We start from the raw sequence: 17,824 nt of genomic DNA, 5'->3' as shown, positions 1-17,824 counted from the left end.
TGTGGTGGTTTTGTGACTTGGAAAAAAGCCTGCTGGGGACTAGCTGGACCACAGCCAATTTTGTGTTCTTGTGATCTACTCCCCTGTGAATTTAGGTCTCCAGAGTTTCAAGTCTAATACATTTTTTCTATAATCCCACCTTACAGCCAGTTCAGTGATAATGCAATGAAACTTTCTGAACCTTTAATGCAATTGCTGAATTGTCAACCCTAAGCATTCAAATATCATGAGGAAGTTTCCCCAAAACTGAATTGCTCTGCATGCATACGAAAATGGAATACTATAGTGGAATCTGATTATTGCCCAATTAGATACAGTGGACAGACTGACCAAAATTGTCCGTGCATTTGTAATGTGCCTATCCCCACAGTACATAAGTGGAGCTGTGAAATTATTTACTTTATTCAAGTTGTGAAACTCCACCTATGGAGTAATGGAATAGAAGACCATTAATTAAACAAATTCTCATTCCACCTATAGTGAAGCTTCATTCTTCTCCATGCAGGTTCCCCCTTCCTACTCCTAGAATGCAGGAATTATCACCTAACAGGCTGGAGTTAAAGGCTGAATTTCAGGGAGATTATAACTCCCACGTTTGCACCACTGGCTCCATAAAGAATGAAAAAAGAAGCTGCAAACACTTTTCTTCTGCACATTGTAGATCTCTAAGCACATTAACAGCACTAAATATTAATCATCATCATCGTTTCTGGCTCATAGTCCTACTGTAGCTACTTCCACAAACACCACCTTGCTTAGTGCTATACAAGATAAACTGTCTCTACCCTGAAGAGCTTGAAATATAGAAGAGAGACGAAACAATACAAATGGCAGATGTACACGTGTTGACTCTTTTTTTTGTTACTTTCTCTTTCTTATACAATGTTGAAGTGCAGGAGGCATTTGACTAACCTGAGATTGTAAGATCCCATGAAAGATATGAGGATTTAGGAAGGACTGAATGAGAGAGGATGGTATACTGGAATTGGGAGTTCATTTCAGGCATATGGACAGTACAGAAGAAGGCATAAGAATGGGAGTGGGAAAAGGAAGTGAGCATACAAGATGGAGCAAAGAAGGTGAGGTAGGATTAGATGAGAAACAATATCAGAGATGTAGGCTGAGGTGCCGTTGTGCAGACTCCTACAGGTGAGGATGTGACATTTACCATTGATTAGATAAGCAAGTGGGAGACAGTAGAAGAATTCTAAGGGGGAAGTAATCTGGTCTGATCAACGGATAGGCTCATTTTAGCAGGAACAATATGGAATTCAGTGCTGTGTTGACAAGATTTAGTGACTTTTTGGTTTACCTAGTGAGCAAATAAGCATCAAAGCGACCAGCGACTTTCACTGACAATTATAGTGATATTCAGAGAAAGAAGTCGCGAATTTGTATAGTCACAAAATCATTCACAAGCAGCTCAATAGTGTTAATAAAATCCATTCAACACTCTTCTTACCACATTCTGTTGTACACCAAGTCAATGTCATTACATCTACGCAACCTTAACCAGACCCGACGTGAGCGGCACCTGTCTGATGATGACAGTGTACTGTTGTAGTTGCTTGTAGGCAGCAGTGGCAATTATGGAAAGTTAAGTGCAAAAAGCAAAGGGAGGCTTGGAGGGGCAGCCAAATGCCAGGTTAAGAAGTAGGGGGGACCCCAGCCCTGCCCCATGTAACCAGGAAAACCATGAAACCCCTTGCCAGCCCCCTACCAACTGAGAGACACCAATGGAGCTGGTAAATGATAACAAAATAAACAAAAGACTATCCACTGGAGAGAGAGCACCCAGCATTGCTGCTGCTGCTTTCTGTTCAGCAGCTGGGAGTGTCCTCTCACCCAGGCAGGGTGAGTGCAGAAGCTAGTCATGGGGGCAGGTTCGGCAGAGTCACAAGGAATCGCCCAGATAGACAAGCCGGCTCCCTACTTCTTGGAGGAGATTTTAATCAGTTAACGTTTCAGTGGCCAAAGGTTCAAAGATCTGTTGTCAACATTTTTTTCCTGCATCACCCTCCCCCAGGGAGTGGCGCCCACCCTGGTCACTAACTGTTTTTACTAAGCAGAAAATCATAACTTTTCCCCTTAGGGGCAGTTGTATCCTCCCCTCTTCCACCTCCCCTCCCCATTAGATCTGGCTTTTTTTACCCTCTCCCCACCAGCAAGGAATTGAAGCTGAGCCCCGGTTACTTGCTAAGCATTTATTCTGCCACCAGGAGATTGAGTCAAACCATTCTCAGCCCAAGCCCAAGCCCTGGAATGCGCTTCCTTCCGAGGACATGCCCAATTATGCACTTAAAAACTCTATGACAAACTCCTATTAGAATACGACTTACACAGTCTAAAAACATTTTCAGGGATTAGTGTGTATAAAAATTCTATAATGCATTATTTCAGTATTGTGTTTGTAATGAAAATTTACCATCCCGTGTATATACCTATAATTTGCTGTTGAATTTTGTGGAAATTGGTTAGTGACATTTTTGACACATTTTGAAAGCTTAAATAGCAACTTTTCAGGGTTTCTCGGCTGACTTCCTACTATGTGGAGTTGGCAACACTGGAGTCAGGGAGGAAATTACAGTAATCAAGATAGAGATGCCCAGAGCATGGACGTGGGGACAGAAAAGAAGGGTTGGGTTTTTGATATCACATGAAGGAAGCAGCAGCAAAACAGCCTGGATGTGTGTGGGAGAAGGAGAGAAGTCAAAGACGACCCCACATTGCACACTTGAGTGGCAGATAATATCTTCCAATCCACAGCTTCAACCATGCTCAAAGTTAGAGGTATTACATAGCCTTGGACTAGGGAACCAATGGTATCGGTCTGCAGGTATCGGCAAAGATCCTCTAACTATGAAGTCATGCCCTCACCATATAGTTAATTCCTCCTTCCCCTGTAAGGAGAATGCTTTAGGTTTCCCCACATATCCATTTTGTATTGTTTTGTGAGTACTTCTTCCTCCTTCTGTAAGTTTTTCCACAGGAAGGGATGAAATGCTGTATTCATTTCATATTCCACTCTACCCACATAAAGCCTGACTATTTGAGCTCTGTAGAGGATGGAAAAATTGGGCAGGTTAAATTCAACACTCTACTACTCAAGGCCAAAGGCAGACTAGTGGCAGCATTCCCCCATGACAGTTACACAAGATACTGCAGCTTCTCCCCTGGCCTGTCCCAGTGTGGTCATCCATGGAGGCCTATGCAGATTTTGCACAGAGATCTTTCCTGTAGAACATAGGAAATGCACAAGTGCCCCAGGACGCTACTCATCCAGCAGACTCCCATACAGTCCTGCATAGCGTCTGTGCCTTTTGGACCCAGATGAATTTCACCTCAATCCATTTTAGGTGCTTATTGGTATATAAACAAGGTGCTATTGTCAGATATGGGCACAGGGCAGGCATGATGGGCAGCATTAAACCTACCACCCTTGCTACATCCCATTACATGTTTAGCGGCATGCTTTTCACTTCTCTGTATATAATAAAGTCAATCATGTTTCAGTGGTAACATGAATGCAGCTTCCATATTTATATATTTTGTGAATTAAGACTACAAATTAGTTTTTGAGGCAGACTTGAAAAACACAAAATGAAATAAGGTCCTGCATAAAGAATATTTTTATCTGAGATCCACCCATAGGCAGTATAATTGGAAACGTTTCTTAGCCAAAAAGTTAAAGTCAACAACAGAACAGCCATAGATATAGGATCAAATCCTGCAATCGCTTATGCATTTGCTTAACTTTATTACTGTGAGTAGTCCCATTGGGACTATGTGTAACCCCCTGATCTCTTTTTTTCTCCACCCTTTTTCTGGTGTTCAGTCAAAAGCCTTATTGCTGTAATTACAGCTGCTGTTTCTACTTGTTCTGAGTGGAGATGGAAACATTCCCAGGCAAGATGGCAGTATAGAGGCTTGAGTCATTTCAAACATAAAGTTGCTATTTCAGCACACTAGAGGGAGTGCAGGAAGCTAATCATGCTCTGAAACTGGCGTGGAAGTTTTCAATAAGGGCAGATGTTCCAGTACACACGTTAAACCCTTAGTTAGAAGCCGGAAGCTCCTGTCCAGTCAGAAGTGAGTTCTGTCAGGGGTACATAACTGGCAGCCATTTTGATTTGTGCACCAGTCAGATACAGCCCAGCCCCGCATGGAAAAGATAGAGCTGCGGGGGTAACCCAGACTGAATCTGTAGGTTGGATCTCAATATAGTTTCCAGTAATTTTACAGAAGTCATTGGGATTGAGACTGGGAAAACACCACAAAGTAGAAATCATAGACTGGAGGCTTAATGTCTTTGAGAGTCATATCATACCATTGAACCTAACAGCTGCAGCAATTGTCAGGTGTGTGTGTGTGTGTGTGTGTGTATTTGACGTTGTGTTTGTGCTTAGTATCATGCATGCTGAAAAAATTGGTTCTGTGATACAAGTGAATGTCTATACCTAGTTGTCATGACCTACGTGAAAGCAGAAGATCTCCGATTGGCAAAAGTCCTAATCCATTTACTTATTTTGTGAGGTTTAAATATATATATTTTAGGGTTTGGCTCTAATTCAGATTCTTCATTTTAAAGGAAAATAGCAAATCTCTAGTTAACGTTAGTCAGTCTAGCAGTCTGCGAGTAATGATTTATCTTTGGAGAGTCATTCAATTAAAAAAAAGGAAAAACGTTGACTGCTAATTGTGTGTGTTTGTGTGAGAGACTGTCTTATGATAAAGACTGGTATTGGATTCCTAAGAAGAAGAAAAAAGTGAATCCCATTATAATTTCCACTTTTTAAATTGTTCCTATAGAAAAAACAACTGCAGTCTCTCACAAGGATATGAATTCATGGTCTCTGCAAGTCAGAGAGAGGATTTCTGTAGCACAGAATTGGTAAGTAAATCGCATCGAATACGAGCTTAGACTTACCTCCTTTCTATGTAGGTTACATATGCATGACATTAAAGCTAAGTGCAATGTTAAATGTTTTCAGGATTAGGGCTTTACAGGAACAGGTATGCAGTTCAGTTTACAAAAGGCCCAATCCAGCAAGGGGCTGAGTGATTTCAGTAGGACTTAAAGGCCCCATCAACTCCGAATGTAGGATCAGGCCCCTGTCTATAAATGCTATTTCACTAAACACAGTCAAGCTGTTGAACACATTTAGCCACTGTACTTGAAACATATTAGCTCCATCCAAAAAAACGTGTTTGTTTGGGTGTCATGGCTGGCAAAGCCCTTGTGATATGTTTGCAAAAAACAAAAATGTGAAATTCCTGCAAAGTCTGTTGGCATGGAAAATATCGATCTCAAATGAGACCTTCCTTACGTCTAAATTTCAGTTTGGAACCCATGAAATATGAGGTTTCATAGTATTAGATTTCTCTGCATTCCCTCATATTAAAGCAATAAAGATGTTTGTTCTTATAAAACTGTAGTAACATATTAAAATATAAAAAGAGTTGGGGGTGGAGGAACAAGGGAAGTAAAATTCAGAACACAAAACATACAGGGAAGTTTGGCAGATTAGTCCTTCATAATTTAAACCAAATCTGAACATTTAGGGATTGATCTCCAGCTTTTCTTCTGTGTTTTTTTCACATCAATATTTTAATTACATTTAAAGATATTTGATCTACTAACATTTTAAAATAATAATTCCATAAATGTGGATGACTTAATATATTCTTTTTAAAGACCAGTTATAGAAGTGATTACTTAATTCCATTTTACCAATAGCATACAAAATGCTAACTTTAAGAAGAGATAATACTTTGTATTTATAGAGTTCAAGGAACTTTGCGTGCACTAATTAATCCTCCTATTTTCCTCACTTATGCTGTCTATACATAGCTAATTTTGTTTCATCTTGCATTCATTGACACACATTTACATAGTCCTACATAGGCTTTGGTCTCTCCATTTCTTTATTTATTTTAGGTCAGTATCACATAAACATTACCCTTTAAGACAAACTGTAATGTAAAGGCACTGTTCCCTCTCTGAGTGGAAGAAAAAGGTGCTAAGTTCTCTAAGGCATAAGAACCAAACAAGCTCCCCCAAACATTTAAAAAAAAAAACAAAAAAAAACAAAAAAAAAAAACAGTAAGGGCCTGAGTCCCAAAGTCCTTGAGAAGGCTAAATTAACGTCCCGCAGGATTAGGCCTTAGCTGCAGCACAAATCCAAAACTTTTTCTGAAACAAGAATACAGTCAACAATATAACTGCATCAGCATGTTACTTTAAACTTTGTAATAGTAGCAAGACATTACTACTAATTATAGACTAGAGCTTGCAGTGCTCTTGGTTCCCACTAACTTCAGCAAGAGGGGAGTGCTCGGAGCACCTTGCAGAATTTCAATTGTATTTTTTTGAAGATTGATTTTCAGAGACATACGTTTCAATGGATTAAGAGCAAAAGGTCCTTTGCTCATATTAACATATTTTAATTATAAGTTGTGGTACTGCTATTTTCTTTCAATGGAAAACATTTTGTACAGTTCATCACTAAGAAATTGTCACACGGCCGGGGTAAGTCAGTGTAGCAATACTGAGTCCAATGGAGGTGTGCCAATTTACACCAGCTGAGAATCGAGCCCAGTATAGTTGTTCTCAAACTCTTATTTAACAGTTACTTTGAGCTTTATATATTTTACCTAAAGAAATATAATCAGCTTGTCCTAAATTTTATTTTTAAAAAGTCTGTTCATTAGGAAGGAAAAAGACAAGAGAAAAAATTCTTTATTTGTAATTTGATTTTAGCAGTATGCACTATATGTTAGCTGAGAAAGAAAAAAATGCATATATGTTTAATATGTGTGTAAGGAATGATGTGTACATTCTCAGTCAGTAGCGTCATGGGGACAAATAGTTATGTAGACAGATAGGAGAAATTTTTCAAAGCTTACAGAAGAATTAGGAATCAACACAAGGAGTTATTCAGACTGGATCAGGCCAAAACACATCTAAATATCTGCTTAAGGGTTTTGCTAGGTCAGAACGATAGATAATTATTTATCCATCTTGGATATTTTGCCTGCACAAAATGGGCCCAATAGTCCCCCCGATCTGTATGGAAAAAGGGTACCACCATGACTGAAACTCTCCTAGCCCACAGGGAAGTGGCCGGAGCAGTGACGTCGGCCACCTCCTCAACAGTGTCCCCTCTCCCAACGCCTTATGCAGAGATCTCTGAGAGATCTGGGATCCACGTGTGGGCAGGGCATGGGATTGGAGCTTGTCAGGGTGGGGAATATGCTTCATTCCATACAAACACCCCAAAGAATGCATAAAAATGTTTTAGAGCCCCAAGCTATGTTATCTTCCGCATGGAGCCCCGCTGTGCTAGGGAACTGGAATCCCCTTTAAGGGCAGAGACAACTGGTTGTACAGGATTCCCTGACCGCATCCATTAGAGTTCCCATCCTCAAAAGAAACATTTGTGGGAATCTACATTAAGGAAACCTCATGGAATTTTCCTGTCTCTAGGGATCCTTTCCAGAGTTGTTGTTTTGGATTGGTTTGGTTTTGGTTCCCACTTGAAAGGCAGAACAAAAATCCCACCACTTTTTCTTCAACTTTCTTTAGGTTTTCAGCTGTATAGTCAGATGACACGTCCAACTTTATTTTCAGGGACAAAGAATAAAACAGTTTCTTTTTGGAAATTTAAGACAGAGACTAAAGCCCCAATTCACCAAAACATTTAAGCACATGCTTAATTCCAGGCATTTAAGTAGAGCTATCAAAGTCAGTGCAGCTGCTAACAGGAAGAAACCCTGGTCCCATTGAAGTCAATAGCTAAACTTCCATTTAATTCAAAGGGGCCAGGATTTCACTTGCAATGTGTGAAGTTAAGCATCTACTTAAATCTTTGTAGGATGAAGGCCTTCAGCACTAAAAATATTAGATACAGTGGTGATGGATAAATTTCCAAGTGTGTGTTACCGAGCTGCTGTGTGGCAGTATTTATTAAAGCTCAGTTGCTAAAATTAAAAATAGCTATTGTAGATCAGAGAGAGTGGGGACAGAAAAAAAGAACACCGCACCTAGATTGCAGCACAACCTGCAGTAATCTGTTTCAAATCTAATTTTTCATACTTTACTTGCCATAAATAATATTAGTGAATCAATTTTTTCTCCAGTCCAAGAAGCGGCTTTTCAAAAAAAAGTTTCTTTGGCTGTCCTTTGGAGTTTCATAATCCACTGAATTTTATTGGTTTAGTAAAATGATGCTCTTCCATAGTAATTGAATGATTTGAATCATTCCTCTGAGACTTATTTCGTCCTCTGTTGGGCCAACTATTTTGTTTCATCAGTTAAAGAGAAATGTAAACGGTAATGTAGGTTCAATCTACAAAAGAACTTTTCTTTCAACTGAGTTTAAATATGCTTAGTGTCTTGTTATTTTTCATATACTTAAGGGTCCCATTTTCCAATACCCCAAGGCTTATGTATATGTAGTTATCAATAAGATATCGAAGCTGGACTTACTCCCAGTGAATTGAAGTGCAAGTCCCAGTGACTTCAATGCATATAAGATTGGATCATTAAGTTTACTCAGTTGCTAAGAACTAAAACATTTAGCTTCTGATTTTCAGAAGCAGCCTGTTTTTTGCACCTGCACATAATTGCAGGCATATTATATAACACTTGCACCTTTAAATCAGGTTGTATAAGTGCTATAAAATGCACCCAAAATTATTTTCTGGCAGAAAGTCTAAGGCCCTTCCAAAACTCAGAGCAAAATCCTGACTATTAAAGTCAATGAGGGTTTTGCTGTTGACTGTAATGAGGCCAACATTTTACCCTCAGGTCCTATTCTTTGATCTATAATGAGTATTATGTTAATGTACTGGCTTTAAAATTAAGAGGACTTTTTGACATTTGTACATGGACATAATGGTCAAAGTTATTTAGAAACAACGTACATTCATAAAAGTAAAGGATAAACAGCACGGTAATTTACACCATTATTATAAAGTATGTATTATGAATTGTTTTTCACTCTACTGTATCACTCTGTGAATCTTAATATACGATTATGCAGCTGTCTACACAATACCAGTGACATTTTAGATAAGTTTTGTAAAAAAAACCCCAGCAATGAATGAAAAGTATCTATATGATTGACATCTTGGCCATGAAAGCAATATTTTTAAAGGGATATGATCATGTCAAATTTATCCCAAAATGTAGATTATGTAATATGGATTTATAAATTCTAAGTATATAAATGTTTCTACAAAATTAAAACAGTCCAGTTTTTCTTTTGTGAAATAAACATTCCTCCGTAACATTTGTCAAAGGTGTCTATTGCTAGCATGCAAGAATCAGAAAATGACCATAGCTATAATCGTAAGAGAGAATAATCAGTCTATTTTCCTTGCCTGACCTTAGTCATGCGTATAAAGTAAACACATAGGGTGAAATCTTGCCCCTACTGAAGTCAATGAGAGTTTTGTCATGGACTTTAGTGGAGAAAGGATTTCACCCACAATATATAAAGAGACACATAAATTAGATTTTTAAAATTCATTCAGTTTGAATAATCAGAAATGTTGGTCCCCAATACTACGAACATGCACAACAATAACTTTATGGTAAAGAGCAGTCCCACTGATTTCCGTAAATGGAGGAGTAGAACAAAGATGCAGGCCTGTGGAGAACTCTTTCCGCAAAAAAACCCCTCATTGATGAATTTTTAGCTTTGCTCACTCTAGAAAACTAAGGCATACTGTTAATGCGCCACATTTGGACATGGAAAACTGCTTGTACAGGACATCTTACCAAAGGAGAAAAAACGATATAGGAAACACTCACACTGCACACAAAACCAGTGATTCTCAAGTGAGACCATCGTGAACTTGATGTCTGGCCACCATGACTTTTGAGCCACAGCAAAAATTTGTTTGAGATCCACTTCTAAGTTTATAAGAGATATAATGGAGGAATGCTCCATGATTCTTAAAGGGCAGTATAAAATGCATGATTCTTAAGGGCTATATTAAAGTGTATGTAATCACCTTGCCTTGAATTTCAAGATGAAGGGCCTGATCCCACTCCCATTGATTTCAAAAAGGCATAATCAAGTGCATGAAGACCAATGAATTATAAAAATGTAAAAAATGAAGATTCCAAAATGGCTAATTGAATTCAGATGAACGAGTGCACTTAAAACACTCTGGAGATTACAAACTAGTTGCTATTTTATGGTTATAAGGATAACTGTATGAAAGAAAAAATCCTAAGGCATATGTTCGCTTCTCAGTTGCTATTGTAAGTACTATGAACATTAGAATTACACTCTAAATAGGATCTGTTAGTTTGGGTCTTATTCTCTAGTGCTAAAAACCACAACATTAAATACAATTTCAGGTAATTTCAGATTAGCATCTGTTCAAACCATTAGGTGATACCTAAATTGATATCCAGTCTATTGCTATTGCTGGAATTTGTGTTTCAGTTACGCAACTGGCACTCTTCCCTTCCCCCTCCCTCCCCCACTTTCCAATAAATTTAAAATCCTAAAAATAATGTATTGTTGTGATTTTTAAATGGAATTTTCAGTGGTTTGGTTTTTGTAAAATTTCCAGTTCTTTATATATTTTCACACTTCCTGTATCTCTTTGTGTGTAAGTGTATCTCTCTCTGCCTCTACAATGGATCCTAATATTGCACTTCTTATGTAGACAAAATTTTCAGTGACTTTACTTGTAAGTCTGGGTATTGGCTAATATAAAGTAAGACACAATTGCATAGTTATGTTGGTGTATTATAGAAAAACTGGGTCTGATCCAGCAATGCATTTAAATATGTGCTTAACTATAAGCAATGGAACAACTCAAAAAGTTAAGCACATGCTTAAATGTTTTTCTGGACTGAGGCCTTGATATCTTTGTTTGTTTTTTTAATAGGGGAATGAGGAGGGCTTAAATGTTTGTAGCTACAAATGAATCTCATTACATCTAAACAGATAGCAATTCAAATTAGATGGTATGACTATGCTATTTTCCATCCATAGTTAACGCAAAGAGATGTGATAAAATATATTAAATCTGTCATTTTGCTAAGAGCAAGGAGTTTTAGATTGTACAAATTAAAATATAATTTAGTATCTATGAAAGATACAGTTCTGTTTTTGTTAATTATAGTTGCTGTGAGCAAAGTGTAAATTTTGTCCAATAAAACAATCCACTAAGTAATGCAATATGCAACACTGGTCTCTGATAAGGAATCATCTGTATTGTATTTCTCTTTAAAATAGCATGATCATTCAATTTGACTTCAACACATTTGGTACATACCTCTCTGATTTGTATAACCTACATATTTTGACATTTTCCGTTCATGATAAGTGATGTTTTGATATTACATCCCAAACATAATTAACAAATTAACTCTTTCCAGAGAAAGTTTTTAGCCAATAGCATGTATTTCTCTTGCTTCCATTACAGCCACGCTGAAAAGTATAGACATATTGATGAATCAGTTACACAGTCCTTTTGATTATGCGGGTGCAGCTCATTTTTCTTACTGAAATGTTTTAGAGAGCAATCAGAAGTCATTGAAACCAATGAATTCACACTATTTATAGTCATTTATCAAAATGACTTGCTTTGAAGTGATCATTTTAGACACTACATTTATAGTATTTAGGTTTTAAAAGCAGTTTCTTTGAAGGCACATCGTAGACTACATTTGCATGATGGCATTTTATGTTCATTTAAAAAAAATATAAATGGACATATAGCTATATTTACATACATCAATCTCTCTGTAGATCTCTGCACTCTATACAGTCTTTATGTGCCAGATGTAAAAATATTTTTCATACTTAATAGTATTTTTAAATGGCATTGGGATTCAATACACAGTAGCATATCTTCATGTATTCACTCTTAATGTTGAGGGGAAGGCTAGCTCAGTGGTTTGAGCATTGGCCTACTAAACCCAGAGTTGTGAGCTCAAGCCTTGAGGGGGCCATTTAGGGATCTGGGGCAAAAATCAGTACTTGGTCCTGCTAGTGAAGGCAGGGGGCTGGACTCAATGACCTTTCCAGCTCTATGAGCTAGGTATATCTCCATATATCTTAATATATATTCATCTAGCCTAATAGATATCCCAATCCATTTAGATTGTTGCATATCTAATAGTTATGCTGTGAAGTTCTCCCCCAAATAGTAGGAGCTTTTCAGATTTTTCCCATTGAAATTCAGACTTCCTAAAATACTCAGAAAGTTAATTGCTTTCACATGAAATCCAGATTACACTTTGTGTCTCCAAGGTGTGTCTGGGCTCACATCTTTCCTAAAATAATGGATGTTTTAAGAAAATTTAGACACAAATAAGTCACTATAATAGTTTTGCATTTGTTACTTGTTTTATATCCTCTGTAAACAACACCTGTTATTTTACAATGGTGAAATTAAATGGCTTCAGAAGTCACAGGCAATTTATGAGAGGGAAAATATCCAAATTATACCTCATGAAAGAAGTCATACCATATAAAGCAACAACACATTTTAGGGATATTTTTCTTATTCATTGAATATTGTTTCATCTACCTCTCATTAGCACTCAAATATCTTGGCTGTTACTGCATTGTAAAATAAATAAATTTGTTTGCAGCATACATCATAATGTTGTGGCATCTTATTATTATTTTTTTTTTTGCTGTTGTTGACATCAGAAATGTTTATTTGAAAGAAATGAACTCACAATGTTTAAAGGGCTGTGTGTATATCCCTGCATGCTGGTTTACGGTCCCACATTTGGACCCAGGCAGGTTGGCCTGCTGCATCCAGGAAGAGATGAATAAGAGGTATTTCCCACTCTCATATAATTCACAAATCTTGTATACAGAGTTGACAGTTTCTCCATGTTTATGCAGCAGTTTATTGAACATTATCTTCAGAAGTTATTTCCCAGCCTGCTCAGGCCCCAGTATGGGATCCAAAATCAGTCATTCAACCTAAATAATTTCTAAGGCACATTTAACCTTGTTTTCTAAGCAAGGAACAAAATTATGACAAAGTATACACACACACAAAAAAAGTGATTCCCCCTCTCCATTCACCTGTGTACAAGAGTATGAGACTTTAAAGAGTAATTTTTTTGATGGACAAATAAAATAGCATTAGTGTTCTTTGCCCCATTATCATCATGGTAAAGATAAACATGAAAAAATGCACGTCTTCACTGGGAAATTTTCATGACAATTTTAAGGGGTGAATAAATATAGCATTTTTGGGAAATAAAAATAATGCATGTAGCTTTAATTGATGTTGTGCTGGTTTCTTTAGAATAGACAACTGTCAAAACTCAACTTTATGAGTTAAGATTTCTGATGTCAACAGTTTATATTAATGAAAGCCGGATACCGCAAAACTGGGATGGCCCCAAGGCTAATTTAGTTCAAAAACCGGGGACATGTTCAGAGCATAGGAATATCCTCAAAATATTCTGTTGTCTTTAGTGGTAAATAGAGGTAAGAAAGTATCTCTCTAAATATGCACCAGTGCTTAATTAGCTAGATTCTGAAACTGCTGATGCTATACCTGAACAGCCTCTTTGTTTACCTATTAGCTATTTATTCTAAATTTATAATTAATTGTAAACATTTACTCAAGAAGTTTATAAGTGGGGAAGGTGGCTAAAAGTTCTCTAAATGATCAGCATTAAATAAAAAAGTCAGTTATGTTTTAAAAACATATGGCAATTTGATTCAGGAAACAAAAAGAATGATCCATCACATACATTCCTTGTTAAATATAGTAAAACGAACAGCAATTGCCGCCGGTAACTGCAAAAATACACTGACTGCCCTAAAAAATGAGATTTGCTGCCATAAATCACACTGATATCAAATATTCAGCACAGAAGTTCAGATTAAAACAAAAGAATGGCGTGGTAAAATATTGTGATCTGAAAACAATATTCTTCAAAAATAATGAAATATTGTGACTATTTCATCATTGTCTAAAGAGACTTGTTAGATCAAGACATTCAGAATACATTAACATAGTTGATATTTTTTCAGGGGCAGGAAGGGGGAGTTGTATGCTGTATTATGATTTTGGGGTTGCATACAGACATTGTCTTAGAAAGTTAACTCCAGACTATGTTGTTATATCAGCATGATCATTATTAAGGGCGCAATCTACTGCACATTAAAGTCAATGGAAAGATTCCATTGACTTCAACAAAGTCCCACCTAATGCCCATGGATTTGTGTGTTTGCATTGCAAAATACGGAAAGCAACATCAACATTTCCTAGTATTGTGAAGCACAGATGTGTTTTCTTCTAATTTTCTACATTTGTAAATGACTGACAAATTTACTGATCCCCCAGACAACCCAGCATAAAATTACTTCCCTTCAAAAACTCAGGTTAAAAAAAATCTAATATTCCTCAGACCTCACATGATCAATGATGCAAGTTTGCTTAAAAACACAGTGAAGGTATAATTGCAGATAACACTGCAAGTGTCTGTGAATGACAGATTTTTCTATTTTGGACAACTTTTTTCAGCCTATATAGTAACAGTAAGTAAAATGCTACAAACCTATCCTGATTTACACTAGTAAAACTTTCCTAGTGTAATTGACATGGAGAATTGCAAAGAAGAAAATATAATGTAACTGCAAAAAGAGGTTTTAAAATGAGCAAACTTTCCATAACTTCTAAAAACCTGATTAATGACATTTCAAGTGAATCAGGGTCATGCTTCCAATTGTGAACTTTAGTAAATATCAGGAAAATCCTTTCATTTTCTCTTCATTATTAGAAAACAGCTTTGTTGGTATGTCTGCTCTTGCATTTTCAATATTTTGAATGTACAATAAAAATGTCATCAATTGCAACTATTGTATTGCCCCTTGATCATTGTCTTTTGTTAGTATGGGATTTTGTGAGTTTCTTTCCCCACTTTGAAAACCCAAATCTGTTCAGTTGTGGGATATAAAACTCAAAGTATAATAAAGCTTCACCTTTCTGTATAAGCTACATATACGCATATCCCAGGTCACCTTCTTAAAAAAACAAAAACAGTGTATCAAAAGTCCAGCAAAATCTTCCTGAAAGCCCAAGCACATGAAATGAAATACTAAGCGTTGTAAAAATGGGATTCACTGCATGGTGATTTATAAATTCCAACTCCTGCCCCGTAATGAATTATATTCTATATTATACACACGCTGTATACAGACACGCACCCTAGAATGCAACACATACTTAGCATTCATGAGAAAAGTTCCAGTTCTAAGAAAAAGTTTCCAAGGATTGTGCAAGCGTTCAGAAATATGTTTCACTGGCTCAAAAGGGGAATGGGGGTGGGAAAGAGCAGAGCTATCTTGAAACAGAGGGGAAGGAGGGAGGAACCACAATACCAGATGCTAAATACTAATCAAACCTACAAACATTTCCCCTCCTGACCGTAGGCAACTGCTGGCAATTGATTTCACGGTCTATCACGTGCTCTCTCTTTTCCATGCTCCCGATAAACTTGCTTTATGATGGAGACATCGAGCGCGGCTTTAGTGACTCGCTGAAGCCTGCTGTCCTCAGAGAAAGGCTTGGAAGAAAGGGAGCCTTAAGGCTGGGACGTGCAGTCCCTCCATCAAGCCCAGGGTTTCTCTCTAGACCCCTCTCCCCAGGAGGATCCACACACGCGCGCGCGCCCCGCACCCGCAAGAATAGCAAAGGACGAGCCTTTACCTGAGCTGTCGCTTTTCCTTTTGCCGGACCTCTTCTCTGTTTCCACTGGGGACAGCGCCTGCCTGCCATAGTCCCCGGGAGCACATGCAGCCCCCGTCGGGGTATTCGTACCCAGGCTGGAGGAGTTTGAACACAGGACTGGGGGGCTACTGCCCAGCTCCGGGGGACCTCCTGAGTCGGGCTGCAGGCAGAGGCTGTGCCTGGCAGCGGCGGGGGGAGAAGACATCTGAGGAATGTGCCAGTTCGTCTGCAAAGCCTGGTGGTGCTGCTGCTGCTGCTGGTGGTGATGGTGGTGGTGGTGGTGGTGATGGTGGTGCCCTCTGTGATGCTGGCTGGCAAACATGCCCTCTTCATTGGGGTATCCCGCTATGATGCACGAGGAGGAAGAAGTAGACAGCTCGGGGTAGGACATGTGGTCAGATCTTCCATGCAGGGCGAGAGAAGACTGTGAGAACGGGTGCAAGCCCTGTGCGGTGGCATGAGGGCTGCGCAGGCAGCCAAAGAGTGTGTGATCCATGGCATGCAAGTCTCAGGTTCCAGGCAGGAGAGTTTAGAAGGATCCAACTCCACCACCCTTTGTCAACTTGCACTGTAAACAGATAGGGCTTGGTTGGGGATTTTTTTTCCCCCCAAAACGGCAACGACACACTTTTCAGCAGCAGAGCTCAGATAATCCAGGTCTTTAGCCCTAGTGGCCAGTCTCCGTTGCATTAAAACACACACACATACATACATACACACACACACACACACACACACACACTCGACCTCGATGAGCTTTCTCAGAGCTACTCAGATGTCAAGAAGTGGGAGAGGTTAACGCCAATAGAAGGTGGTCCCAGAGAACTGCTTGCAGGGGGAAGCGGCTCGGAGAGGTTATAAATACAGTCGTGTGTAATGTGAGCTGGGGGCTGGCTTAGCAACACAGCGACTGACCACATGCAAAAACTCCCTCCACAACTCCAGCACAGTCAGCGAGCCGAGCCCTTTGCATCAACAAGCTACAGCCCTGACGGGCCGCTCATCCTGTCTGACACAGGCGGCGGGATAAGATTTTCCCCGGGGGGCCCAGGGGCGTGCAGCACATGAAACGCTGCAACTCCGGAGAAGTAAAAGTGACACTTTATTGCACGGCACAGTCCCCACCCCCACTGTTTTCTACATACATCTGTGAACACGCGGCCCAGTTTCAGACGGGCAGGGGGTCGCCCTCTGATGTAGGCTCCAGGCAGGTCTGGCCGATGCTTTCTCAGCTCCTCCTCCCCATCAATTGCACTTCGCAGCCGGATTTGGCCCCCTCTGGTCCTGATCACGGACAGTCGCTCTCTTTAATAAGTGTTTCCCGACGAGCCGTGGTGTTTATGGGAAAGGGCAGGTGGAGTTCAGGACCTGCAGGGGATTGTCCTCCAGAATAAAGCGGCCCCTTTCCGCAGGGGGAAGTGGGTGTTTGAGGGGAGAGGGGGAGCTTCAAATCCAAACGTCCAGGCATCCTCACCTGCAGTCCCAGGTGTATTGTCAACAAACGTCCCCCTTGATTTCCTTTGGCCGTTCATCTGTAAACAGGAATGTTTTCCCCTAAAACGATCAGAAAGACTCTTGTCTCGGCACTAGAGCAATGATCAGTCCCCCCGCAAGGAACTAAGCGCAGATGGGAATAGCAGCCGGGTTATCATTGATAAATTGAAACTGCTGCAAATAACCACACTGGCTCCTGCCACTTCAATTCCCTCTGGTTAATAAATTACAGCAAGAGACGTGTCACTCACTTGTTCCGCTCACATGGCGCGTCTTCGGCTGCAAAGATGATGTCTTAAAATATTAAAAGTATTAAGCACAGATACTTCTGCACTTGCGCTTGGTGCAACTAGAGCTGAGATGTTAGGGCGTTTGTTTTAAAATGAAATGACCGGCAGTTAATGAGCTGCAGAAACAGGTCAATGAAAGACAACAGTTCCCTGCTTTCTGCCATTTCAAAACAGGATCTCAAACCACTTTCTAGTCTCTGCATCTGGAAGTTTGTTTTGTTTCACTTGGTTGTTGTTTTCATTGTCTCAGGTGTCTGGAAAATTTTAAATATGCTTTTGAAATGGCTCATGGAATTAATGGTGAC

General features: G+C 39.2%; 1 protein-coding gene across 1 annotated transcript in view; it reads right to left on the bottom strand.

Moving 5' to 3' along the window:
* MEOX2 (mesenchyme homeobox 2) overlaps positions 1 to 17,385 on the bottom strand; it is a 70,028-nt gene extending 52,643 nt beyond the window's left edge. Inside the window, exon 1 of the mRNA XM_054020290.1 lies at positions 15,715 to 17,385. Within this exon, the coding sequence (XP_053876265.1) occupies positions 15,715 to 16,231 (517 nt within the window). The 5' untranslated portion in view covers positions 16,232 to 17,385. The remainder of the gene's footprint in view (positions 1 to 15,714) is intronic.
* Between the last annotated feature and the right edge of the window lie 439 nt (positions 17,386 to 17,824).

This window comes from Malaclemys terrapin, chromosome 2 (genome assembly GCF_027887155.1).
Source record: "Malaclemys terrapin pileata isolate rMalTer1 chromosome 2, rMalTer1.hap1, whole genome shotgun sequence".
Lineage (NCBI taxonomy): Eukaryota > Metazoa > Chordata > Testudines > Emydidae > Malaclemys > Malaclemys terrapin.
This window is presented reverse-complemented; position numbering and strand designations above follow the sequence as displayed.